The sequence below is a fragment of the Strongylocentrotus purpuratus genome, unplaced genomic scaffold (genome assembly GCF_000002235.5).
Source record: "Strongylocentrotus purpuratus isolate Spur 01 unplaced genomic scaffold, Spur_5.0 spur5_scaffold_18, whole genome shotgun sequence".
In the NCBI taxonomy this organism is placed as follows: Eukaryota; Metazoa; Echinodermata; class Echinoidea; order Camarodonta; family Strongylocentrotidae; genus Strongylocentrotus; species Strongylocentrotus purpuratus.
Window position 1 is genome coordinate 19,086,561 of NW_022145603.1, and position 24,395 is coordinate 19,110,955.

The following is a 24,395-nucleotide window of genomic DNA, read 5'->3' on the forward strand; positions in this document are numbered from 1 at the left end:
GAGAGAGAGCGAGAGAGAGGGGGCGGGGAAGGGAGAGTAAGATGAAGAGAGAGATAGAGAGAGAGAAAGAGAGAGAGATAGAGAAAGGGAGAGAGAGAGAAGATTCATAGCATAGAGATAGATAAATAGAGAGAGAGAGAGAAGGGGGAGAGTTAGGTGAAGAGAGAGAAGAGGAGCCTAGAGAAAAAGAGAGGGAGAGCGAGAGAGAGAGGGACGGGGAAGGGAGAGTGAGATGAAGAGAGAGAGAGAGAGATAGAAAGAGAGAGAAAGAAAGAGAGAGAAAGAGAGAGAGAGTAGTCCGGGTGGCATTTCCTTGTCGGTCAGCATTCTCACTTACACCGGAACACGAGCAGATGTCCATCTACAACTCTTAAAAATATGTAACTAATCATCCAGAAGTACATCCTCCATTTTGGTACAACAGAAACTACAGTCAACTGGTAAAGTACACGTCGAAGAATCTGACCCTAAAGCTAATAGCTCATCTGTTTTTATGCTTGAAGCGGCGAAAAGAGCGAAATATTCTTTTTTCATAAGGTAATATATACTGTAGAAGAACTTGTCGGTGTGGGTCTTGGACATTTTTCTTTGTCTGTAAAGCTGCTACATTCAACGCTATCACGATTATACCGACAATACAGCATAAATGATTATGTTATAATTAATATTGTGTGCAAGTTGAATTATTGACGTAAACCGATGATTTAAAAGTATGGTTAGAGTAAAGTTGATACTATTATACTACTATACTACTACTACTACTACTACTACTACTACTACTACTACTACTACTACTACTACTGCTGCACTTTCGCTCATAAAGGTGGAATATTTTTTTGTTATCCCAATTTATGGAATTATTTCTAGAATATTTAAAAAATAATAGATCTAGATAATAGTATGCATTCTCAGATTTTATTGAATAATAATTTGCCAATGTGTGTTTTGCGTGACTGCTAAAGCATGTGTATGCTACTATGCTTATCAACTAGGGGACCTATGCCCTTAAGTCATAAATGACAGTAATTAGGATTAATTATGGCTCAAGACATGGGCACACAGAAGATTTATTTATGTTGGGAACCGGGGTAAAATGCAATAAATTATTAAAAATTTATTGCATTTTCTGTGTTGTTTTTTATTCATGGAAACTGCTCCCTACCCTAGCCCCCGCTGCGTACAGTCATGGTTCAGTGACAAAGCAATGGCCTCGTAACTGTGAGGCCCCAGGATCAAAACCGTGCCGATGTGCTATATTAGTGCCCTTTTGTAGGGCATTAATCCTCATTACTGTCATTTATGACTTAAGGGCATAGGTCCCCTAGTTGATAAGCATAGTAGCATACACATGCTTTATCAGTCACGCAAAACACACGTTGGCAAAATATTATTCAATACAATCTGAGATTGTTTACTATTATCTAGATCTATTATTTTTAAATTATTTTTAAAATAACTCCATAAATTGTGATAAAAAAATATTCCTACTACTACTACTACTATTACTACTACTACTACTACTACTACTACTACTACCTTTATGAGCGACAGTGTACAACTACTTCTAATGCTTATCATGATATTACAAAATATATTGATAATGATAATAATAATATAATAATAATATGAATAATAACAATAATAACAATGATGATAACAATAATATTTATATCAAACATGTTATAATGATAAGGATGAGGATGTAGTGATGATAGTTATGATGATGATGATGATGATTATGATGATGATGATGATTATGATGATGATGATGATGATGATGATGATGATTATGATAATGATGATGATGATTTTTCATGCTGGGTTAAAAAGCCAATTTGTATCTATCGTGTTCATTAAAAGCAGATACCCTTCAATTAAGTCTCGCTGCTAAACACATTATGGTAGCCGAGTTCAACAGTATATGTCTTTCGAGGATTTTTTTCAATCTTCTCCGAAACGCTCGAAATCTTCATCGTTGACAGATGATATCTTTAAGAGACATCTGTTTTCTTTAGGATTGTAGTTTGTCTGTTTTTGCGTTTTTAATTATGTTTCTTAATCCAAACTTGACCTCGGCACTGGTCCAGAACATGTATTGAGATATGTAGCCCTTTTTAAAACACACTGTTCAGCACTTGACACTCAAGTAGCAGTATGATAATATCGCCATCTGTGGAAAATGTACTTACAAGGGGAGAAGAAGAAAGGAAGGAGAACTAAGAGTAGTAGTAGTAGTAGTAGTAGTAGTATAGTAGTAGTAGTAGTAGTAGTAGTAGTAGTAGTAGTAGTAGTAGTATAGTAGTAGTAGTAGTAGTAGTAGTAGTAGTAGTATAGTAGTACTAGTAGTAGTAGTAGTAGTAGTAGTAGTAGTAGTAGTAGTAGTAGTAGTAGTAGTAGTAATGGTAGTAGTGGTAGTAGTAGTAGTAGTAGTAGTAGTAGTAGTAGTAGTAGTAGTAGTAGTAGTAGTGGTACTAGTGGTAGTAGTAGTAGTAGTAGTAGTAGTAGTAGTAGTAGTAGTAGTAGTAGTAGTAGTAGTATAGTAGTAGTGGTAGTAGTAGTAGCAGCAGCAGCAGCAGCAGCAGCAGTAGTAGTAGTTGTAGTAGTAGTAGTAGGGGTATGCCTAGTAGTAGTAGTAGTAGTAATATTTAATAGTAGAAGAAGAAGAGGAAGAGGAATACGAAGAAGAAGAATTAAAATATAACGAAATAGAAGAAGAAGAAGAGGAGGAAGAATAAGAAGAAAGTGAAAAAGAAGGAGGTGTACAAGAAGACGAAGAAGAAAAAGACGATGAAGAAAAAGAAGAAGTAGAATCAGTAGCAGAAGAAGAGGAGAGGAAGAAGAGTAGAAGAGGTGTAATTTGAGATGTGTCATTGAGCTAGCATATCACAAGTAACATTATCTTCCATCAATTTCAGCCAGGACTCTTGTCTTTCGCTCACCGACTACATTTACATCAAGGCAGTAACTAAAACTTTCATAAGAAACTGAAATTATAATAATGCAACCAAAGTCGCAAGCAGAAGCGAAACCCATGAAGTAGTTGGAAGTACCTTATGAATTATTTAGATTGACTGTGACGTTACTGTTCTTTCTGTTTTTATTCTTCTTTTTATACATGTAAATAAAACAGATTTCCCTTATATGGGCATTGAACATGTATTCCATTTAATTCAATTCAATTCCATTTCATTCCCCTATTATCAATTTGTTCAGTTGCCAGCAAAGCAACATTTTTGACGCTTCAATTTATTACGAAGAGATGATTCCGTGTTGTTGAAATATCTTTCTCAATGCAATAGCACGACCAGAACACAAACTTATCTTTACCATAAGTTAATCTTTCTATTTATAGCGTTTTGTAGTAATAAATGAGTTTGTCATTACAATCCACTAGCACACATGTAGCCAATTCCCAAGACCCCACCTCGCTGCTGGAATAAGTGATGATGGTTGCCTGGTATTTCAAACATTCTGAGGGTGGCAACCCCAGGCCCCACCCCCTCATTGGCCCATAAAATTGGCTGAACAGATCAGTTAGGTTTCCCTTTGATTGAATAAATAATATAAATTTAAGCGACCCGTGCAAGCTTAACTTGACCTAAATCAACCACGCAGAAACAAGAAGTGGGCGACTTACAATGGTATCAGGCTAACCAATCCGGCATGATTACTCTCAACAGCCGGGTCTTTGAATATAACAAATATATTGTTATCAGAAGAAAAAAAATATTGCACTGGGAATAGTATGATACTACACAATGGTATTTGCGTAGGCGCGCTTGGGAATGCTAGGTTTCGGCAGCATGTAAGGCAAACAGCAGATGATAGTGTAGTTTATGAATGGAGATGGCATTGAAGCAGTATTGATTTTTATTTAGTTGAATTCATATCAATTTCGGAAGGCCGCGTGGCTTCCCTATACTTAGGTGGGCGTGACACAGTATACCGTGTACACCATCCGGTATACTGCTACTGTGTATAGGTGGATCTATAGTATACTAGCTAAGCTAAGAGACGTTAGGGTGAAGCGAATTTGGGTCAGACAGTGCTCTCGGTCTTTTGGAAGGAATCTACACGATTGTGTCGACTTCTTTTAGCAGTTATCCCCAAAGAACCTTCTACTTTACATCCTATCCGAAGGTGTTATACGAGGACCATGATGAAAAAGCAATCTAAGCGTGTCGTGGCGACGAGAAGCCAGAAAGTCGTAACATCGACGCCTCGCGTAGTCTCGACGACATCGTACTCGAGGTCCGGTGCGTCGACAGTAGCTGGAGATTCATTGTCGCTCCCGAGTCCTTTGAGTTCGTCGTCCATGTCTACGTCAATGATGTCCACGCGAGGTTCGACGACGACGTCGTCCACGCGAAGATTTGCGTCATCATCGTCGAGGTCGTTCATCAGGGAAGAGGACGAACGCGAGGAGATGATCACGTTGAATGATCGTCTGGCGAAGTACATCGATTCCGTGCACGCGCTCGATCTCGACAGCAGCCGGGCTCAGCTCCTCGATGTGTCGATCGTCGAAGCTAGGCAGACGGCGATGGCGGAGATCCGGGCGATTTTCGAGAAGGAGTTGGACGATGCCCGAAGATTGCACGCCGAGGAGAGAGAGAGGCTTAAAGGAGAGTGTGCGAAATATAAAAGTGAATTGTCTGATCTAAAACCAAGGTGAGGACTTCTCTAACTTTCATTTCTTCTACTACCCTCTCCTTTTAAATTTGTGTCTTCATCATCATCGTCATCGTTTTTTTCTTATTCTGCTTCGTCTTCTCCTTCTTCTTCTTCCTCCTCCCCTCGTCCTCTTCTTCTTTTCCTTCTACTTCTTCTTCTTCCTCTTCCTCTTCATTTTCTTCTTCTTCTTTCTTCTTTCTTCCTTTCTTTTTTTTTCTAATATACCTCTTCTTCTCCTCATTCGCCTACATACTATCCTTCAAGTTCTCCTTGCATAATTAAGACATTATGTTTTACAGATAATTTTAAATTCCTGTTGCCTAATTAAAACAAAACTAAAAATGTTTTGTACATTTTGGGGTCACGGGGAGGTGCCCTGCTGATCAACGTCATTACGCCCATGACTCCTTTCCCCACAAAGGACCGACCCCCTTTAAATTTACATAAAATATATACTTAGAGGTGTCGTGGCCTAATGGATACGTCACCAGACTTTGGATCAGATAGTTTAAGGTTCGAGTCGACCACGGTACTTACATCCTTTGGCAGACATTAATCTACATTTGCCACTCTCCACCCAGCTGTTAAATGGGAAAGTTGATTTTCAAACAAGAAACGTCACCCTTTGCTAAAAAAAAATATAAAAGCATTATACAAATGTGGGGAATTTGGGGAATAGATTTCTGGTCGACACGCACCGAAATTCCTAAATAAATTAATTTGCACTCCACCCCAACAAAAATAAAGATAGGGAGGGAGAAATTAACACATTATTTTCATCTCTTTTCAGATTGAAGTCGGCGGAGAAAGAGAAGAATGAGGCAAAGAAGCGATTATCCAACCTCGAGTCTCAGATAACCGAGAAAGATAACCGGATCCGATTCCTGGAGGAGGAGCTAAACCGGGTCAAACCGGAATTGAACAACAAAGACAAACAGCTGAAAACCGCCAAGATTGAGGTAATTGTACTATGAAATATTTAATTTGTGTGTATGTTTGTTTATTCGTTTGTTCTTTTGTTTTCTTTCTTGCTTTCATTCTTTCTTTTTTATCACGATCATAAAGACTTTCGGGAAATCAACTGAATTTTGATACCATGTTGAGAATCCATGACACATGCTCCGCCGACGATTGCTCCGCCGACAAATGCTCCATAAAAAGCGACAATTGCTTCGCGACATTTGCTCCGCGACATTTGCTCCGACGTCAAATGCTCCGCCTACAGTTGCTCCGCCGACATAATGCTCCGCCGACATTTGCTCCGCCGACATTTGCTCCGCCGACAATTGCTCCGCGACATTTGCTCCGACGTCAAAAGCTCCGCCGACAGTTGCTCCGCCGACAATATTTCTTTCATGGGTTATTTTTGTTTTTGTTTTGTAATGAGGATTAATGCCCCACAAAAGGGCACTAATAGAGCACATCGACACGGTTTTGATCCTGGGGCCTCACAGTTACGAGGCCATTGCTTTGCCACTGAACCATGACTGTACGCAGCGGAGGGGTTAGGGTAGGGGGCAGTTTCCACAAACAAACGAAACACAAGGAAAATGCAATAAATTATCAATAATTCATTGAATCCCCCCCCCCCCCCCCCGGTTCCCAACAGGAAATAAAATTATGTGTGCCCATGCCTTGAGCCATAATGCAAGGCCGTAAGTATTGAAAATGTATTGCATTTTGTGTGTGTTTTTTTATTCATGGAAACTGCCCCTTACCCTAGCGCACGCTGCGTATACAGTCATGGTTCAGTGACAAAGCAATGGCCTCGTAACTGTGAGGCCCCAGGATCAAAACCGTGTCGATGTGCCATATTAGTGCCCTTTTGTGGGGCATTAATCCTCAGTAATGTCATTTATGACTTAAGGGCGTAGGTCCCCTAGTTCATAAGCACAGTAGCATACACATGCTAGCAGTCACGCAAGACACACATTGGCAAATTATTATTCAATTATTATCTATATAGATATATATATATTATAGATCTATATATTAGGAATAAATTATTTTTAAAATAATTCCATTAATTGGGGTAAAACAAAAATATTCCAACTATATGAGCGACAGTGTATAACCAGGCATGTTTTTTGTTGTTGTTGTCTATATGTTATTGTTTTGAGGGACCTGACCTCTACAAGCTAAGCTTTAATAAGGTCTCCTCGTCTTTTCTTCTTTTTTTCTCACTTAAATGCATTATATGAACTTGATCCTCATAAGTGTTCCTTTGATATACTCTACATGTTATAAATTTGTTAAATCGTATTACATTCATGTTGGAAGAAAGACAAATAAACTTGAACTTGAACTTGAACTTGAACTTGAACTTGAACTTGAACTTGAACTTTAATGTCCCATATAAATCATGTTTGGATTACGTAATACACCCCTGTAATGCTTGTATATATCAGTAAGTTTTTGTTTTTGTATTTATTGTTATTATATTCATTCAATACATGTACATCATACAAATACAAATTATTTCAAATTGTATTACATAACATATACAAAACTCAATTATTTAGAATGAAAAAATCTTATCGTCATAACCCCCTTCCCCAAATTAAAACACAAAACAATGAGGTGAGTGATAAAAACGTTACTGATTTTTTCGATAATATTTGTTTATTATTGTGTTCAGTATGACTTCGAGCGCTAACCATAACTTCATTGTGGCACTTTAACTTGTGAAAATGTGATAGGTTCGATTGCAGTTCATCGCTGGTTAATTTTAAAGTGCGGATTCATAGAAAATCACAAATATGGCAAATAGCGTATTACTAGAAACTGGTAAGCTAACAGATGGCCATCGTGCAAGTTTTAGTTCAACTACATATCGGGTGATTTATAAAAATACAAATAAAACAACCTCTATAGCATCTGGGATATGCGAGAGATTCGCCGGAAAAATAACGATGTTTTAATGCCGTCACAATATGAACCAACCCTGCCCAAGCAGACGACACCCCATAAAGAATGAACATAATTGCAATGCTTTTATTTCTCAAATTATAATGAGTTTAGTGTATATAAATGTGATGGAATTTTACATCATTCAAAACGGGATATGACCCCCATTCTGAAAACTAAATGCTTTTGTTTGTAAATACACAGGATAGGGGGTAATGAACAATCAAAGAAACCACACTTTCAAATTAAAAAAACCTCCGGAATGATAGCATGGACGTCATTTGTTCCCTCTTGAAACGCCGAACATGCCGCGGTGTATGCAGCTGAAAATACAATGGCGTCCTATTTTGTTTACAAGCGACAGATTCCTTCTCCTTCTTTTTTCCTTGCATTTTTCAACCAAATAATACCATGCACGGGGTTTAGAGTGAGGCAATAGATTAAACATTTCGCCTGAGGGTATTGAAGTAAGAGAAATAACTGAAGAAAAGATGACATAACAGGCAGTGAAATTGTGTGAGATGTCATGGGACATCGTCTGCTTGTGCACATCATGTTCAACATGTGACGTCATATCTCAGCAGCGACCGGAGAGCTTTTCAGGTGCTATGTCAGGGCTGTATCTAAGCGTTTTGTAATTGTTAATAATCATTACTTTGAATGTTGTCTAAGCATTGGCTTTTGATAACCTTGGCCAATCAAAGTGTCACCTTTGCAATAATGACATTAAAGTTAGTTTTTTAAATCAATGAATCTTCTCTTTAACAATCCATACCTAAGCTTAAATTCTATCTACATGTTATTGACCTGCATGGGGAGTGTTTCACAAAGACTTAAATCTAGTTATGCAGGCTGTTCATGCCGCTGTTTGCTCTCACCATTTTGATCTTAAGATAATATTTTTTCTTCAATTATAAATTACAAAAATATATGGATTCTGTAGATTTGTGTCCATAATATGTACGTCCCTTGAGAGACAAATGCCAGTAAACGGAGAGAGCAAACAGTGGCATGAACGGCTGCCCAACTTCAAGTAGATCTTAGTCTTGGTTTGTAGATACAATCTGTGCATGAGTAGATAAAGGTCACCTGTACCAAAATTGTAAAAACTCACCGAGACAAATACTGGATAAATTCTTATGAAAGTCTATGTAATCATAACTCATTTATGCTCCGACGGTACATTCTATTAAACTCAGGTGGAAGTATTCTTTTCAAGAGGGCAACAAAGCTTATATCATGCACCTCCATCACTTTGGCAGTGATTATTTCTAAAATGCACAAAGTGGGACGTCTCGGTGTATAAAAGGTCTGTGGATATTTGGGGGTCATCTGTAGCAAAAGCAAAGCTAACAATGAACTGGAACCCGTTTCACAAAGCCTATTTTCAATGACAAATGACAAAAATCAGTGACAAATCTGCTGATAACAAATCAGAAGCAAGGATTTCACTAGCTAATAACAAAAACTGCCATGTGTCACTGGTGACATGTTTTGTGAAATGGAGCCCTGCTCTATTATGGTAACATAGGAGGTCAAGTTAGATTTGAAAAAGAAACCTGTGATCCATTCCATTTCTACAGCGCTAAAATTATCATTGTTTAACACTTGTTTAAAGTTATTCTTGTTTCCAAGGGCACGTACGGGTACCTGATCGTCCATGTCAAAGCTTATAATATTCCTATTGTAAGTGTTTGATCTTCCCATGAACTTTGCTTCTCTGCTTTGTGATCAAAAGTTGTCTCTTATTCAAATTTATTCAGTCTGATAGGTATTTTGTCTTCACTAAAAGTCACAAAGCATATCCCGCAAAGCGAGAGATGTATATATTACAGTTATTCATGGTAGGTTGCGCCCATTGACGGCTACGTGACTATAGACAAAAACCATGATGATAATGAAACCATTGACACACGACAGGCGACTACAGTCAAGGCAATACAGAGTATATGCACATAATGGCAGTTGTAAAATAAGGATTTGGGGGAATTGAGGGGAGGGGCTTAAAGGTTCTTGCATTCAATTTATGCTGATTATTTGCATATCTCTTCTTTCACATTCGAAAACTTCTCATTTAGGTATTTTGATAGACTGATGCTCAGATTTTGATAATAAGCATCACTATATGATTACAAATCCTTCATACTTTTCATCGAATTTTTTTTTTTTTTTCCATTTTAATATGTTGATCAAAATGTATTGTTTTGTATATTCTCTTTTTAGATCGAGAATGGGGCGATCATCCGCGAACAGCTAGAAAAGAAAATCCGGGATCTCCAAAAGGATCTTGAATTGCAGGAGGAATACTATAAGAAGGTAAAATTCACCAGATGAATTTATCCGGGGTTAATTGTAGTAGTAGCAGTAGGAGTAGAAGTATCATTATTATTTTTATTTTTAGGTGATACGTACGTAGACGTATCACCTTTTGATTTCGTCAAGATTTTTATTATTTATTTATTTATTTATTTATTTATTATTATTCTTCCTCGAATTTGTTCGCAGGATATCTCAAGACTGAATGAAGCCATTGTTATGAATCTTTCAATGATGATAGATCTTAGTCTAACTTAGAACTGCGTGACTTTTCAAAGACTCAAAGTCATCGTGACGTCATCCAGGCGCCATTTTGTGAAAATCAACTAATGATCATATCTTTATAACGAATAATAATTTTTCATTCATATTTATCATGATTAAGATCAATATCCGTCCGGTCAAGTTGAGGTCAATAAACGTGCGTAAATGCGCGCGTGCGCGCTCGTCCGTGCGTTTACGCGCGCGCAAAAATTAAAAATGCTCTAAATCATCCCAAATTTTTTTTGCATACGTTTTAGGCCATATGGAGCATTTGATAAAAAAATTACGCACACGCGCATGCGCGCGCGTTTTCGCGCGTACTGGCATTTTGCAACATAGAATCGCCGATTTTTTCCTGTCATCATATTCTGTACATTTTTCCAAGCATTTTGATAATTTGTTCACCTTTTATTAACGCAATGAGCGTCCGTCAAAGTTGACAGCACGCGCGGATTTGCGTTATCTTTATCCACAATACATGGGCAAAAACATGCCTATATAAAATTCATTGTAACTCTTTAGAAGAGATAGAAACTCCTAATATTTTGTCATATTTGGATAGATTATGAGTCGGAGATATGATTTCATGTCTCATTTGATCCTCAATTAACTCATGACGTCATCATAATGGCCTCCAAACTCAAAATTTTAATTTGCATATTATGACGTCAGCATATTTTTGGAAAATTGATTGTATCTCTGTAAATATGGATCAATTTTCTATTTAATTTTGATATGTTCTAGCTGAGACAATTTTCTACAAATGTAATGTTCACAATTTTTATTTTTGACAAAATTATCATGGTGTATTTTTGCGATTAAAGGAGGCATGTCAATTTTTCGCATTTTGCGTGTATTCTCTATGGGACATGACTTTTTCTCAAAACTGGATTCTACACTCATGTCTTTCGCGAGCAAAATCTCCGTTGTTTTAGCTTCGTTTTCGCTGAGCTTCGGATATGTTGTAGCTGAGACAATGAGCTATCACAAGTGTGCCCTTTATTTTTCGATTAGATGCCGGGATCATGCTCATATTTCACTTGCAAAGTAGGATTTCTGAATTCCATTTCCTGTTTACGTGTAATCGCTATGGGAGATGTTTTGGTATATCGGTAACGCACTTGACTTCCAACCTCGAGATCCCTGGTTCGAGTCCGGGTGTCTCCAACACTTTTTTTTCACTTTTTTTTCCTTTTGACCTACACTGTACCATCTCCTTTGATTATTTAAACACGTAGATTCGCAAATAATGTCATAAATAACCCTTTTTACTTTATTATTACCCTATTTTCACTTAATCCATTACTTTTTGCGTGTAATCCCTATGGAAATGACTTTTTCTCAAATCTGGAGTCTACATTCCTGTCTTTTGCGAGCAATATCGCCGTTATTTCGGCTTGGATTTTGTTGATTTTTGAGTATGTTGTAGCTGAGATTATATGCTATCTAAATCAACCCTCATTTTTTCAATAAGATGTCATGATCGCGCTCATGATCATGATCATCACGATCATCATTATCATAATGATGCTAATCATTTATCAATTACAATTTCATTTCTTTGAATAAGATAAAATCGTCAAAAGGTGTTCTTCATGATGTAAATTAGAGTCAAATGTGTAACTGGTTACTGCACAGGGTCAAAGGTCATATATTGTTTTAATCTATCTTCCCTAGATCCATGATGATCAAGGAGACACAATTTAATCTTGACATATGAATAGATCATAATGGGAGAAGCATATGAATGGGAGAAGCAAAATAATATATCGTGTAATGCATTATTCGTTATGTAAACCATTATCATACGTATCACCTAAATCGTCTAAGTGACGAATTAAAGTCTAGTTTTAATATTATTATTATTAGCATTGATGTTATTATTATTATTATTATCATCATCAATATCATTATCAGTAGAAGTAGCAGTAGTAGTAGTAGTAGTAGTAGTAGTAGTAGTAGTAGTGGGAGTAGTAGTAGTAGTAGTAATAATAGTAGTAGTAGTAGTAGTAGTAGTAGTAGTAGTAGTAGTAGTAATAGTAGTAGTAGTAGTAGTAGTAGTACAGTAGTAGTATAGTGGGAGTAGGAGTAGTAGTATCATCATTACTGTTATTAGGTGATACGTAACGAAGTCAACGTATCACCTTTTGATTTCGTCAAGATTTTTCTTTATTAGGTGATACGTACGTAGACGTATCACCTTTTGATTTCGTCAAGATTTTTATTATTTATTTATTTATTTATTTATTTATTATTATTCTTCCTCGAATTTGTTCGCAGGATATCTCAAGACTGAATAAAGCCATTATCATGAAACTTGCCATGATGATAGATCTTAGTCTAACTTAGAACTGCGTGACTTTTCAAAGACTCAAAATTATCGTGACGTCATCCAGGCGCCATTTTGTGAAAATCAACTAATGATCATATCTTAATAACGGAAAAGTATTTCTCATTCATAATTATCACGATTAAGATAAATATCCGTCCAGTCAAGTTGAGGTCAATAAAAGTGCGCAAATGCGCGCGTGCGCGTTCGTCCGCGCGTTTACGCGCGCGCAAAAATTTAAAATGCTCCAAGTCATCCCAAATTTGTTTTGCATACGTTTCAGGCCATATGGAGCATTTGATAAAAAAATTACGCGCACGCGCATGCGCGCGCGTTTTCGCGCGTACTGGCATTTTGCAACATAGAATCGCCGATTTTTTTCTGTCATCATATTCGGTACATTTTTCCAAGCATTTTGATAATTTGTTCACCTTTTAATAACGCAATGAGCGTCCGTCAAAGTTGACAGCGCGCGCGGATTTGCGTTATCTTTATCCACAATACATGGGCAAAAACATGCCTATATAAAATTCATTGTAACTCTTTAGAATAGATAGAAACTCCTAATATTCTTTCATATTTGGATAGATTATGAGTCGGAGATATGATTTCATGTCTCATTTTATCCTCAATTAACTCATGACGTCATCATAATGGCCTCCAAACTCAAAATTTCAATTTGCATATTATGACGTCAGCATATTTTTGGGAAATTGATTGTATCTCTGTAAATATTGATCAATTTTCTTTCAAATTTTGATATGTTCTAGCTGAAACAATTTTCTACAAATGTAGTATTCACAATTTTTATTTTTGACACAAGTATCAAGGTGTATTTTTGCGATTAAAGGAGGCATGTCAATTTTTCACATTTTGCGTGTATTCTCTATGGGACATGACTTTTTCTCAAAACTGGATTCTACACTCCTGTCTTTCGCGAGCAAAATCTTCGTTGTTTTAGCTTTGTTTTCGCTGAGCTTTGGATATGTTGTAGCTGAGACAATGAGCTATCAAAAGTGTGCCTTTTATTTTTCGATTAGATGCCGGGATCAAGCTCATATTTCACTTGCAAAGTAGGATTTCTGAATTCCATTTCCCGTTTACGTGTAATCGCTATGGGAGATGTTTTGGTATATCGGTAACGCACTTGACTTCCAACCTCGAGATCCCTGGTTCGAGTCCGGGTGTCTCCAACACTTTTTTTTCTCACTTTTTTTTCCTTTTGACCTTCACTGTACCATCTCCTATGATTATTTAAACACGTAGATTCGCAAATAATGTCATAAATAACCCTTTTTACTTTATTATTACCCTATTTTCACTTAATCCATTACTTTTTGCGTGTAATCCCTATGGGAGATGACTTTTTCTAAAATCTGGAGTCTACATTCCTGTCTTTTGCGAGCAATATCGCCGTTATTTCGGCTTGGATTTTGTTGATTTTTTAGTATGTTGTAGCTGAGACTATATGCTATCTAAATCAACCCTCATTTTTTCAATAAGATGTCATGATCGCGCTCATGATCATGATCATTATCATAATGATGAAAATCATTTATCAATTACATTTTCATTTCTTTGAATAAGATAAAATCGTCAAAAGGTGTTCTTCATGATGTAAATTAGAGTCAAATGTGTAACTGGTTACTGCACAGGGTCAAAGGTCATATATTGTTTCAATCTATCTTCCCTAGATCCATGATGATCAAGGAGACACAATTTAATCTTGACATATGAATAGATCATAATGGGAGAAGCATATAAATGGGAGAAGCATTTTACAGAATAATATATCGTGTAATGCATTATTCGTTATGTAAACCATTATCATACGTATCACCTAATTTGTCTCAGTGACGAATTAAAGTCTAGTTATTATTATTATTATTATTAGGTGGTCTGTTGAAAACAGATCACCTATTGTTTTCGTCAGAATTTTCTTTCTTCTTTATTATTATTTATTTATTCTTTATTTTTATTTCTCCCCCTTTTTTGTTCAGAGGATAACTGAAGATCAATTTAATCAATTTCTTTTAATTTTGGCACAGTCATAGGTCATTGTCATGAGACGTGACAGGAACATTTTCAAGGTCATTAGGTTATCGTGACGTCATCCAGACGCCATTTTGTGAAATCACGTTATCCATCATATCTTTATGATGCATAAGCAAAGGTCATTCATATTCATATCACATATACTTCAAGTCAAGGGTCAACAGGTCATGTCATCAAAGGTCACCTAAAGGTCATGACGCGCGCGTACGCGTGCGTCAAAATTTTAAAATGCTCAAAATAACCTAACTATTAAACGAGAGTACGAATCAGGTCATTTTAAGCATTTCAAAATTTTCCGTCCGTACGTGTCCCCGCGCGCGTTGCGCGCGCTCACAGCGCGCGGAAAAAGGTCAAATTCAAAATGTTTACATGATTTAGATTCCTCTTACCGTAAATGACAATTTACATTAATTTCAGTCACCCTTTACCTTTCATAACGCCGTGAGCGCGCGTCAAAGTTCAAAATCCGCGCGTGCTGCTATGGGCAATATAATGCAAATTTGATCAAAAACATGCCATTTAAAAAATCAAAATAGCTCTTCAGATAGTCCAATGACCCCAACTTTTATATCATGGTTAGAAAAAACATGAGTTGGAGATATGATTTCATGTCTCATTTGACCCTCAATTAATTCATGACGTCATCCTAATGGCCTCCCAACTCAAAATTTCAATTTGCATATTATGACGTCAGCATATTTCTGGAAAATTGATTGTATCTGTGTAAATATTGATCGATTTTCTTCCAAATTTTGATATGATCTAGCTGAGACAATTCTCAACAAATGTAGTTACCCCAATTTTTCATTTTGACAAAGGTATCATGGCGTATTTTTGTGATTAAAGGTGGCATGTCAATTTTTCACATTTTGCGTGTATTCTCTATGGGACATGACTTTTTCTCAAAACTGGATTCTACATCCTGTCTTTCGCGAGCAATATCTCCGTCGTTTTGGCTTTGTTTTCGCTGAGCTTCGAGTATGTTGTAGCTGAGACAATAAGCTATCACAAATGTGCCCTTTATTTTTCGATCAGATGCCGGGATCATGCTCATATCTCACTTGCAAAGTGGGATTTGATAATTCCATTTTCCGTTTACGTGTAATCTCTATGTGAAATGTTTTGGTATATCGGTAACGCACTTGACTTCCGACCTCGAGGTCCCTGGTTCGAGTCCGGGGGTCTCCAACAAATTTTTTTTTCACTTTTTTTTCTTTTTGACCTTTTACTGTACCATCTCCTTTAAATATTAAAACACGTTCAATCGCAAAATAATGTAATAGACAACCATATTTACTTTATTATTACCCTATTATCACTTGATCCATTACTTTTGCATGTAATCCTTATGGGAGATGACTTTTTCTCAAATCTGGATTCTACATTCTTGTCTTTTGATAGCAATATCGCCATTATTTCGGCTTGATTTTTGTTGATTTTTGAGTATGTTGTAGCTGAGACTATACGCTATTTCAACGTCCCCTCATTTTTTTAATCAGATGTCATCATGGTCTGTTGATGATCATCAACATCACCATGATCATCATCGTCATCACCATTACTATCAAGATCATCATCATGATCATCATTCTTTACATGTCTATATAACTTCTCCCGTATTCAATATAGTAAATATTGAATTAAAGATGAGCATGAACATAGGAATTAAAGACAGACCACCTAATTCGTCCCCATGACGAATTAAATTTCTAGTTTATTTTTATTATTCTTCCTCGAATTTGTTCGCAGGATATCTCAAGACTGAATAAAGCCATTATCATGAAACTTTCAATGATGATAGATCTTAGTCTAACTTAGAACTGTGTGACTTTTCAGACAGTCAAGGTCATCGTGACGTCATCCAGGCGCCATTTTGTGAAAATCAACTTATGATCATATCTTCATAAAGGAAAGCCATTTTTCATTCATATTTATCATGATTAAACTCAATATCCGTCCGGTCAATTTCAAGTCAATAAATGCGCGCAAAAATGCGCGTACGCTTATGTCCGCGCGTTTACGCGCGCGAAAAAAATTAAAATGCTCCAAATCATCCCAATTTTTTTTTACATCCGTTTCAGGCCATATGGAGCATTTGATAAAAAAAATTACGCACACGCGCATGCGCGCGCATTTTCGCGCGTACTGGCATTTTGCAATATAGAATCGCCGAATTTTTTCTGTCATTATATTTGATACATTTTTCCAAGCATTTTGATAACTTGTTCACCTTTTAATAACGCAATGAGCGTCCGTCAAAGTTGACAGCACGCGCAGATCTGCGTTATCTTTATCCACCATACATTGGCAAAAACATGCCTATACAAAATTCATTGTAACTGTTCAGAATGGATGGGAACTCCCAATATGTTTTCATATTTAGATAGATTATGAGTTGGAGATATGATTTCATGTCTCATTTGACCCTCAATTAACTCATGATGTCATCATAATGGCCTCCAAACTCAAAATTTCAATTTGCATATTATGACGTCAGCATATTTTTGGAAAATTAATTGTATCTCTGTAAATATTGATCAATTTTCTTTTAAATTTTGATATGTTCTAGCTGAGACAATTTGCTACAAGTATAGTTGCCACAATTTTTCATTTTGACTAAGGCATCAAGGCGTACTTTTGCGATTAAAGGAGGCATGTCAATTTTTCACATTTTGCGTGTATTCTCTATGGGACATGACTTTTTCTCAAAACTGGATTCTACACTCCTGTCTTTTGCGAGCGAAATCTCCCATATTTTATCTTTGTTTTCGCTGAGCTTCGAATATGTTGTAGCTGAGACAATAAGCTATCACACGTGTGCCTTTTATATTTCGATCAGATGCCGGGATTATGCTCATATTTCACTTGCAAAGTAGGATTTCTGAATTCCATTTCCCGTTTACGTGTAATTAATCGCTATGGGAGATGTTTTGATATATCGGTAACGCACTTGACTTCCAACCTCGAGATCCCTGGTTCGATTCCGGGTGTCTCCAACACTTTTTTTTCCACTTTTTTTTTCCTTTTGACCTTCACTGTACCATCTCCTTTGATTATTTAAACACGTAGATTCGCAAATAATGTCATAAATAACCCTTTTTACTTTATTATTACCCTATTTTCACTTAATCCATTACTTTTTGCGTGTAATCCCTATGGGAGATGACTTTTTTTTTCAAATCTGGATTCTACATTCCTGTCTTTTGCGAGCAATATCGCCGTTATTTCGGCTTGGATTTTGTTGATTTTTGAGTATGTTGTAGCTGAGACTATATGCTATCTAAATCAACCCTCATTTTTTCAATAAGATGTCATGATCGCGCTTATGATCATGATCATGATCATCATGATCATCATTATCATAATGATGATAATCATTTATCAATTACATTTTCATTTCTTTGAATAAGATAAAAATCGTCAAAAGGTGTTCTTCATGATGTAAATTAGAGTCAAATGTGTAACTGGTTACTGCACAGGGTCAAAGGTCATATATTGTTTCAATCTATCTTCCCTAGATCCATGATGATCAAGGAGACACAATTTAATCTTGACATATGAATAGATCATAATGGGAGAAGTATATAAATGGGAGAAGCATTTTACAAAATAATATATCGTGTAATGCATTATTCGCTATGTAAACCACTATCATACGTATCACCTAATTCGTCTAAGTGACGAATTAAAGTCTAGTATTTATTTTGTTTTTGTATGGAAGAATTTATTATTATTCTTCCATAAACTTGTTCGCAGGATATCTTAATAATGGAACAAGCCATTGTCATGAAACTTGGCCTGAAGATAGATCTTAGTCCAACTTAGAACTGCCTGACTTTACAGCGACGCCAGGTCATCGTGATGTCATCATGACGTCAGTATGTGAAATGTCATTAATGGTCGTACCTCAGCCATGCAATATCAATTTCAATTCAAATTTGACATAAAATCATGCTTAGGTCATGCGTCAGAATTTTAGCCCACGCACATGCGCCTTCCATTTCAGACGTGCGCGTACGCGCGCGTCAAAAAGAAATAAGAATTTAAAGTGCTTAAAACCCCAAACCAAGTAATTTTCTATACGTTTCAGACAATTTTAAGCGTTTCAAACATTTCCGCGCATGCGGGTCGGTGCGCGCGTATTTGCACGCATAGCGTACGTGGAACGGAGAAATTCCCTTTTTTGCATTTTTTGGATTCCTGATACTTTCCTCAACAATACCTGTAAATTTCAGTCAATTTTGACACATGATGGAATAAGCGGGCGTCAAAGATAACGCGCGCGCACACATTTGCAATTTTTTAAAACAAAAACATGCCTATGTTTAATTGATCATAACTTCTATAAGTGCCCGGATAATCCAATTTCTTTTAATAACTGGATTAAGTATGAGTTGTATATATTATTTCATACATCGTTTTGGCTTATCGGATTTTCCGATATCATCATATTGCTCGTTCAAGTCAAAACTTTTAATTTTAATAGATTTTAATTCATTAAGTAAATAATGACAATGCACGTTGGACCATATATCGTTCATCTTTATTCGAATTTCTCCAAAAAAAAAAATTATTGTGTTGTTGCTGAGGTTATTTTTTAAACTACTTGTGACATTTATTTTCCATTTTGATGACGGGATCATGACGAAATTTGTGGTCAAAGACGACGAGTCGAAATCAAACTTCAGTTTTTACACGCACTTATGATGACGATCGAACTCAAATGATCGCAGTAAAATTTTAAACGTCCCACAGAAGTCTGCCGTCACTATAAACGCGTCTTAGATTGGTCTTCACTTGTGCTCGTCAACAATTGTCTTACCGCTGGAGACTTGGAGATGTCTTTTCTCTAACTGCTTTTGATTCTTTATTTATGCTTCAAATTTGTCAGATCAAAATTGGATAAAATGACCCTTCGCAAGTCTGATCTTAAATTTATCGACCTTTGATACTCCAGACCTACAGGCAAACGATTTGGATTACATATTTTATGATCCCATGGGCAGTGCAAACTACCTCGCACTTTTGGTCATCTTAACGTGTATTCTTTGCTCAAGGCCCCAATTCAATTCCAAATTTCCAACGTTATTTAAATTACACGAGGGTTTGTATCTTTTTACAAAATACACGATAAACAATTAGCCGAAAATAACCTCGTGTCAACTTTAGCTGAATTAATGCGGGTATTATTCGATGGTAAAAAGTTTGTGAAACGACTTTGAATTAAAGGGAGACAAAAATCTTTTCTCAAAGTTTGTTTGTTGATTCAGGGAAGCAGGGTGCGATCCAGCCGGGGGCGATTCTCAACAACATGAAGCAAATAGTAAGCATCTAAAAACTTCAGATGCCTGTTTGATTATGATTTAAATTTGAGTGTATGCCTCAATCATAATATATAGAGAATATAACCACTAATTTCGCTGAAACGATTCTCCTCCCCGTTCTTCTTCATCTTCTACTTCCTAGTTGTAGTAGTTGGAGTAGTAATAGCAGCAGTATCATAATAATCATTGTTATATTTATAATTATAGTAAATATCGTAATTATAATCATTATTATAGTAAGTGTGTGTTATTGTTGTTATTCTTATAGTTATTTGTATGCTTTTTCTTCTGATCATAATTATCGTACAGACAATACGTCATGTGCCAATAATTTATTGCTATGATACATCCAAGATGTCTACCAAAACTGTCAATTCGTTGCTGAAATAATCAAGCCAAAAGAAGAAACATTAGAATTTCTACTTTAAATTGAAATAAATTATATAGGAGAAATAAATAGAGAATACAATCATGATTTTGGAACTAGGGGATTAACATGGACATAATGCACTTGTTTACATGACCACATTATCTCTTATTCATTCTACCTCCAATTTTTCAGACTGTTTTCAAAACAATATCATGTTTGTCGATCATAGTTCTACACCCACAACAAAAAGTGAGTCATTTGACACATTTAAGCATAATTTTCGTGAGTCAGGTGTAAATTGACTCATTAGTAACAACCAATGAGTCTCTATTGACTCATTTATATTTCACCAGTGTGTCAATCATGAGCTGACGCATTTGCAAAATGCTTCGACTGACTCACATGGTCGTAAAAAATGAGTCAAGATCGACATAAGAGCATTTTAGAAGAAAAAAGTGAGTCAACTTGAAAGTGAGGCTGTATGCATTCGCGCGCATGCTTTCGTTACGTCATCCAAAATGCGCATTCTCGAGCCATATTTGAATTCCCGATCGACGACGCGACGTCGCAATCTTATATCTTGGATTCAGAAGAGTTTTGACTGCAGCTAGTGAAAAATTGGTACGCATAATTATTCATATGGTTTTAAACGATGCTTTTTATGACTGGATTCGTGGGCTTATTATACAAATGATGCATGCGTTCATTTTACGATATCCGCACTCGAGTTGATGAGGCTGTGTGTAACTTAACTATCACTATGAACATGACTGACAATGAGAGCGGACAAAATATACAGTTCCTCAGGTAGACAAAGGAACATCCCTTCACTGCTATTATGTAAAAATGTGTAGAACAGGTGTCACATGCATATTCACCTTTTTACATAATAGCTGTGAAGGGATGTTCCTTTGTCTACCTGAGGAACTGTATATTTTGTCCGCTCTCATTGTCAGTCATGTTCATAGAGTATAGATTCTACTGTATCGCACGAAGCCGTGTCGAATGAAAACATGCATGATCTTGCATCATTGTTTTATACAACGAAACTCCTAGATCCTTGTTATTTGATGTAAAACGAATCAATTCAAGATTGTTTCGTGACAGTATGGGTGACAAATAAATCTCAAGTTAAGGCTTAATTTAGTGCGTACAAAGTAGATTTTTCAGATTCGGGTAGCGGGACCACCGATTACATCGCTAAAATGTGATATTTTAGGATATATTTTCCATTGCAAATGTGGACAGTGACTCTGGCATGGTATGGTATGTGTGTGATAGGCCTAGGGAGTAGGGGGGTCTATGTCATGATGCACCCACAACAAAAAGTGAGTCACCCTTACTCAAATTGATGAGTCACTGGTTTGTCCGTACAGTGAAACACTTGAAGGATCGTGTGAGTCACTATGACTCGATACAAATGAGTCTTATTTATCTAAGACTCATTTGTATCGAGTCATAGTGACTCACACGATCCTTCAAGTGTTTCACTGTACGGACAAACCAGTGACTCATCAATTTGAGTAAGGTTGACTTACTTTTTGTTGTGGGTGTATGTAGCTTGATGTCTCATGGTAATTTAAGCAATCTAAGCAACAATTTCTGAATTTCAGCGACAATCGTTCGCCTTAGCTGCTCTTTAAAGGTGAAATTCAAAGAAAATCACAAATATGTCAACTAATGTATCACTAGAAACTGGTAAGCTAACAGATTGCCATCGTACAAGTTTTAGGTCAACTACATATCGGGTGATTTATAAAAATACAAATACAACCACCTCCATAGCAGCTGGAATATACGAGAGATTCGCCGGAAAAATAACGATGTTTCAATGACACAATCGCAAAGCTATTATTTGTCAAATTATAATGAGTTTAATGTATAAATGTAATGGCATGTCAAACCATTCAAAAGGGATATGACCCGATTCTGATAACTAAAATCTTTTGCTTGTAAATACACAGGATAGGGGTTAATTAACAATCAAAGAAACCAGACTTTCAAATTGAAAAACCCCCGGAATGATATTAAGGACGGCATTTGTTCCCTCTTGAAACGCCAAACATACCGCGTAGTGTGCAGCTGAATATACAATGGCGTCTTATTTTGCTTACAAGCGACAGATTCCTTTATTTTTGTATCGCTGCATTTGTCATCAAATTAAACCATGCGCGGGGTTTAGAGTGAGGCAATAGATTATACATTTAGCCTGACGGTAGTGAAGTAAGAGAAAGAACTCAAGAGAAGATGAAAACACAGGCATTGAAAAAGTGTGAGATGTCATGGGACATCGTCTGCTTGTGCAAATCATGTCCATACTGTGATCTCACACATCTCAGCAGCGTTCGGAGAGCTCTTCAGGTGCTATGCCGGGGCTGTATTTAAGCGTTTTGTAATTTATAATAATCATTACTTCGAATGTGTCCACGCATTGAATTTTGATAACCTTGTCGAATCAAAGCTTCAACTTTGCAATAATGAAAATAAAGTTAGTTTTTAAAATTAATGAATATCTACTTTAACTCATAGCCTGCCATAAGGCTCCATGCACGCTATTGTTAAGGTGCCATGTACACGCTAGCAAGCTATTGCTCCTCTGCTTCTTGCATGATTGCACGCATATGTAATAGCAGTTATTGTTCATGCCCATTGGACTTTGCCTAATGTTTTGCACGCGCTATTGATAGTACCATCGCGTTAATCCGATTATCTCGTTATAAACTTGGCACTGGGGGATTTGGAGCTTGGCACTGCAGGGATTAACCCGGTGGCAGGATAAGAGTTAATACTATTATGACGTGCAGTAACAAATGGAAATTTTAGAACTCATGATAAATTCGTTTAACAGTTCATTCCACTTGGTTAAATCTATTGTTCGGGTTATTTAGCAGAACGAGATAGAAATTGACATTCTCATGGCTAATGTTTTTTGCGTTAGTAGTTGTTCATCGTCTCTACAATGCTATTTGAACAATATTTGGTGACAAAAGACGGCATTTCTATGTGGCGTCAAAAGCCGTCAAATAACAAAAAACATGGCACATAAAAAGATCCTCAGTACTGGGTCTGATTTAAAGGAAACTTAATTTGAACCCGGCCCATATTCTGTCTGTCTCTCTCTCTCTGTCGCTCTCGTTTGTCATTGCCTTCATTTTCCCTCGCTTACTTCATTCTTACCACGGAATATGTAATATGTATACACGTGTATGCCTCAATCATTGGGAGTATACTCACTAATATCGCTGAAATGATTCTTCTCCTACCCCTTTTTCTTCATTTATTTCTTCTTAGTAGTTGTAGTAGTAGTAATAGCAGCAGTATCATAATAATCATTGTTATATTTATAATTATAGTAAATATCGTAATTATAAACATTATTATAGTAATTAAGTGTTATTGTTATTATTCTTATAGTTATTTGTATGCTTCTTCTTCTTATCATTATTATCGTATACACAATACGTCATGTGCCAATAATTTATTGCTATGATACATCCAAGATGTCTACCAAAACTGTCAATTCGTTGCTGAAATATTATCAAGCCAAAAGAAGGAACATTAGAATTTCTATTTTAAATTGAAATAAATTATATAGGAGAAATAAATAGAGAATACAATCATGATTTTGGAACTAGGGGATTAACATGGACATAATGCACTTGTTTACATGACCACATTATCTCTTATTCATTCTACGTCCAATTTTTCAGACTGTTTTCGAAACAATTTCATGTGTGTCGATCATAGTTCTATGTAGCTTGATGTCTCCTGGTAATTTAAACAATCTAAGCAACAATTTCTGAATTTTAGCGACAATCGTTCGCCTTTGCGGCTCTTTAATACTATTATGACGTGCAGTAACAAATTGAAATTTCAGAACTCATGATAAATTCGTTTAACAGTTGATTCCACTTAGTTGATTCTATTGTTCGGGTTATTTAACAGACCGAGATATAAATTGACATTATCATGGCTTACGACTTTGCATTAGTGTTCAGCGTCTCTACAGTGCTATTTAAACAATATTTGGAGACAAAAGACGGCATTTCTATGAAGCGTCAAAAGCCGTCAAATAACAAAAAAACATGGCACATAAAAAGATCCTCAGTACACGGTCTAATAATTAAAAGAACACTTAATTTGAACCCGCCCATAT

At 36.3% G+C, this 24,395-nt stretch overlaps 1 protein-coding gene across 1 annotated transcript in view; it reads left to right on the forward strand.

Annotated features, from left to right (window-relative positions):
- The first annotated feature begins 3,828 nt into the window (after positions 1–3,828).
- Positions 3,829–24,395, forward strand: part of LOC576396 (lamin-B1-like) — a 28,237-nt gene continuing 7,670 nt past the window's right edge. Inside the window, exons 1-3 of the mRNA XM_030988816.1 lie at positions 3,829–4,671; positions 5,465–5,633; positions 9,805–9,897. Coding sequence (XP_030844676.1) covers positions 4,157–4,671; positions 5,465–5,633; positions 9,805–9,897 — 777 coding nt within the window. The 5' untranslated portion in view covers positions 3,829–4,156. The remainder of the gene's footprint in view (positions 4,672–5,464; positions 5,634–9,804; positions 9,898–24,395) is intronic.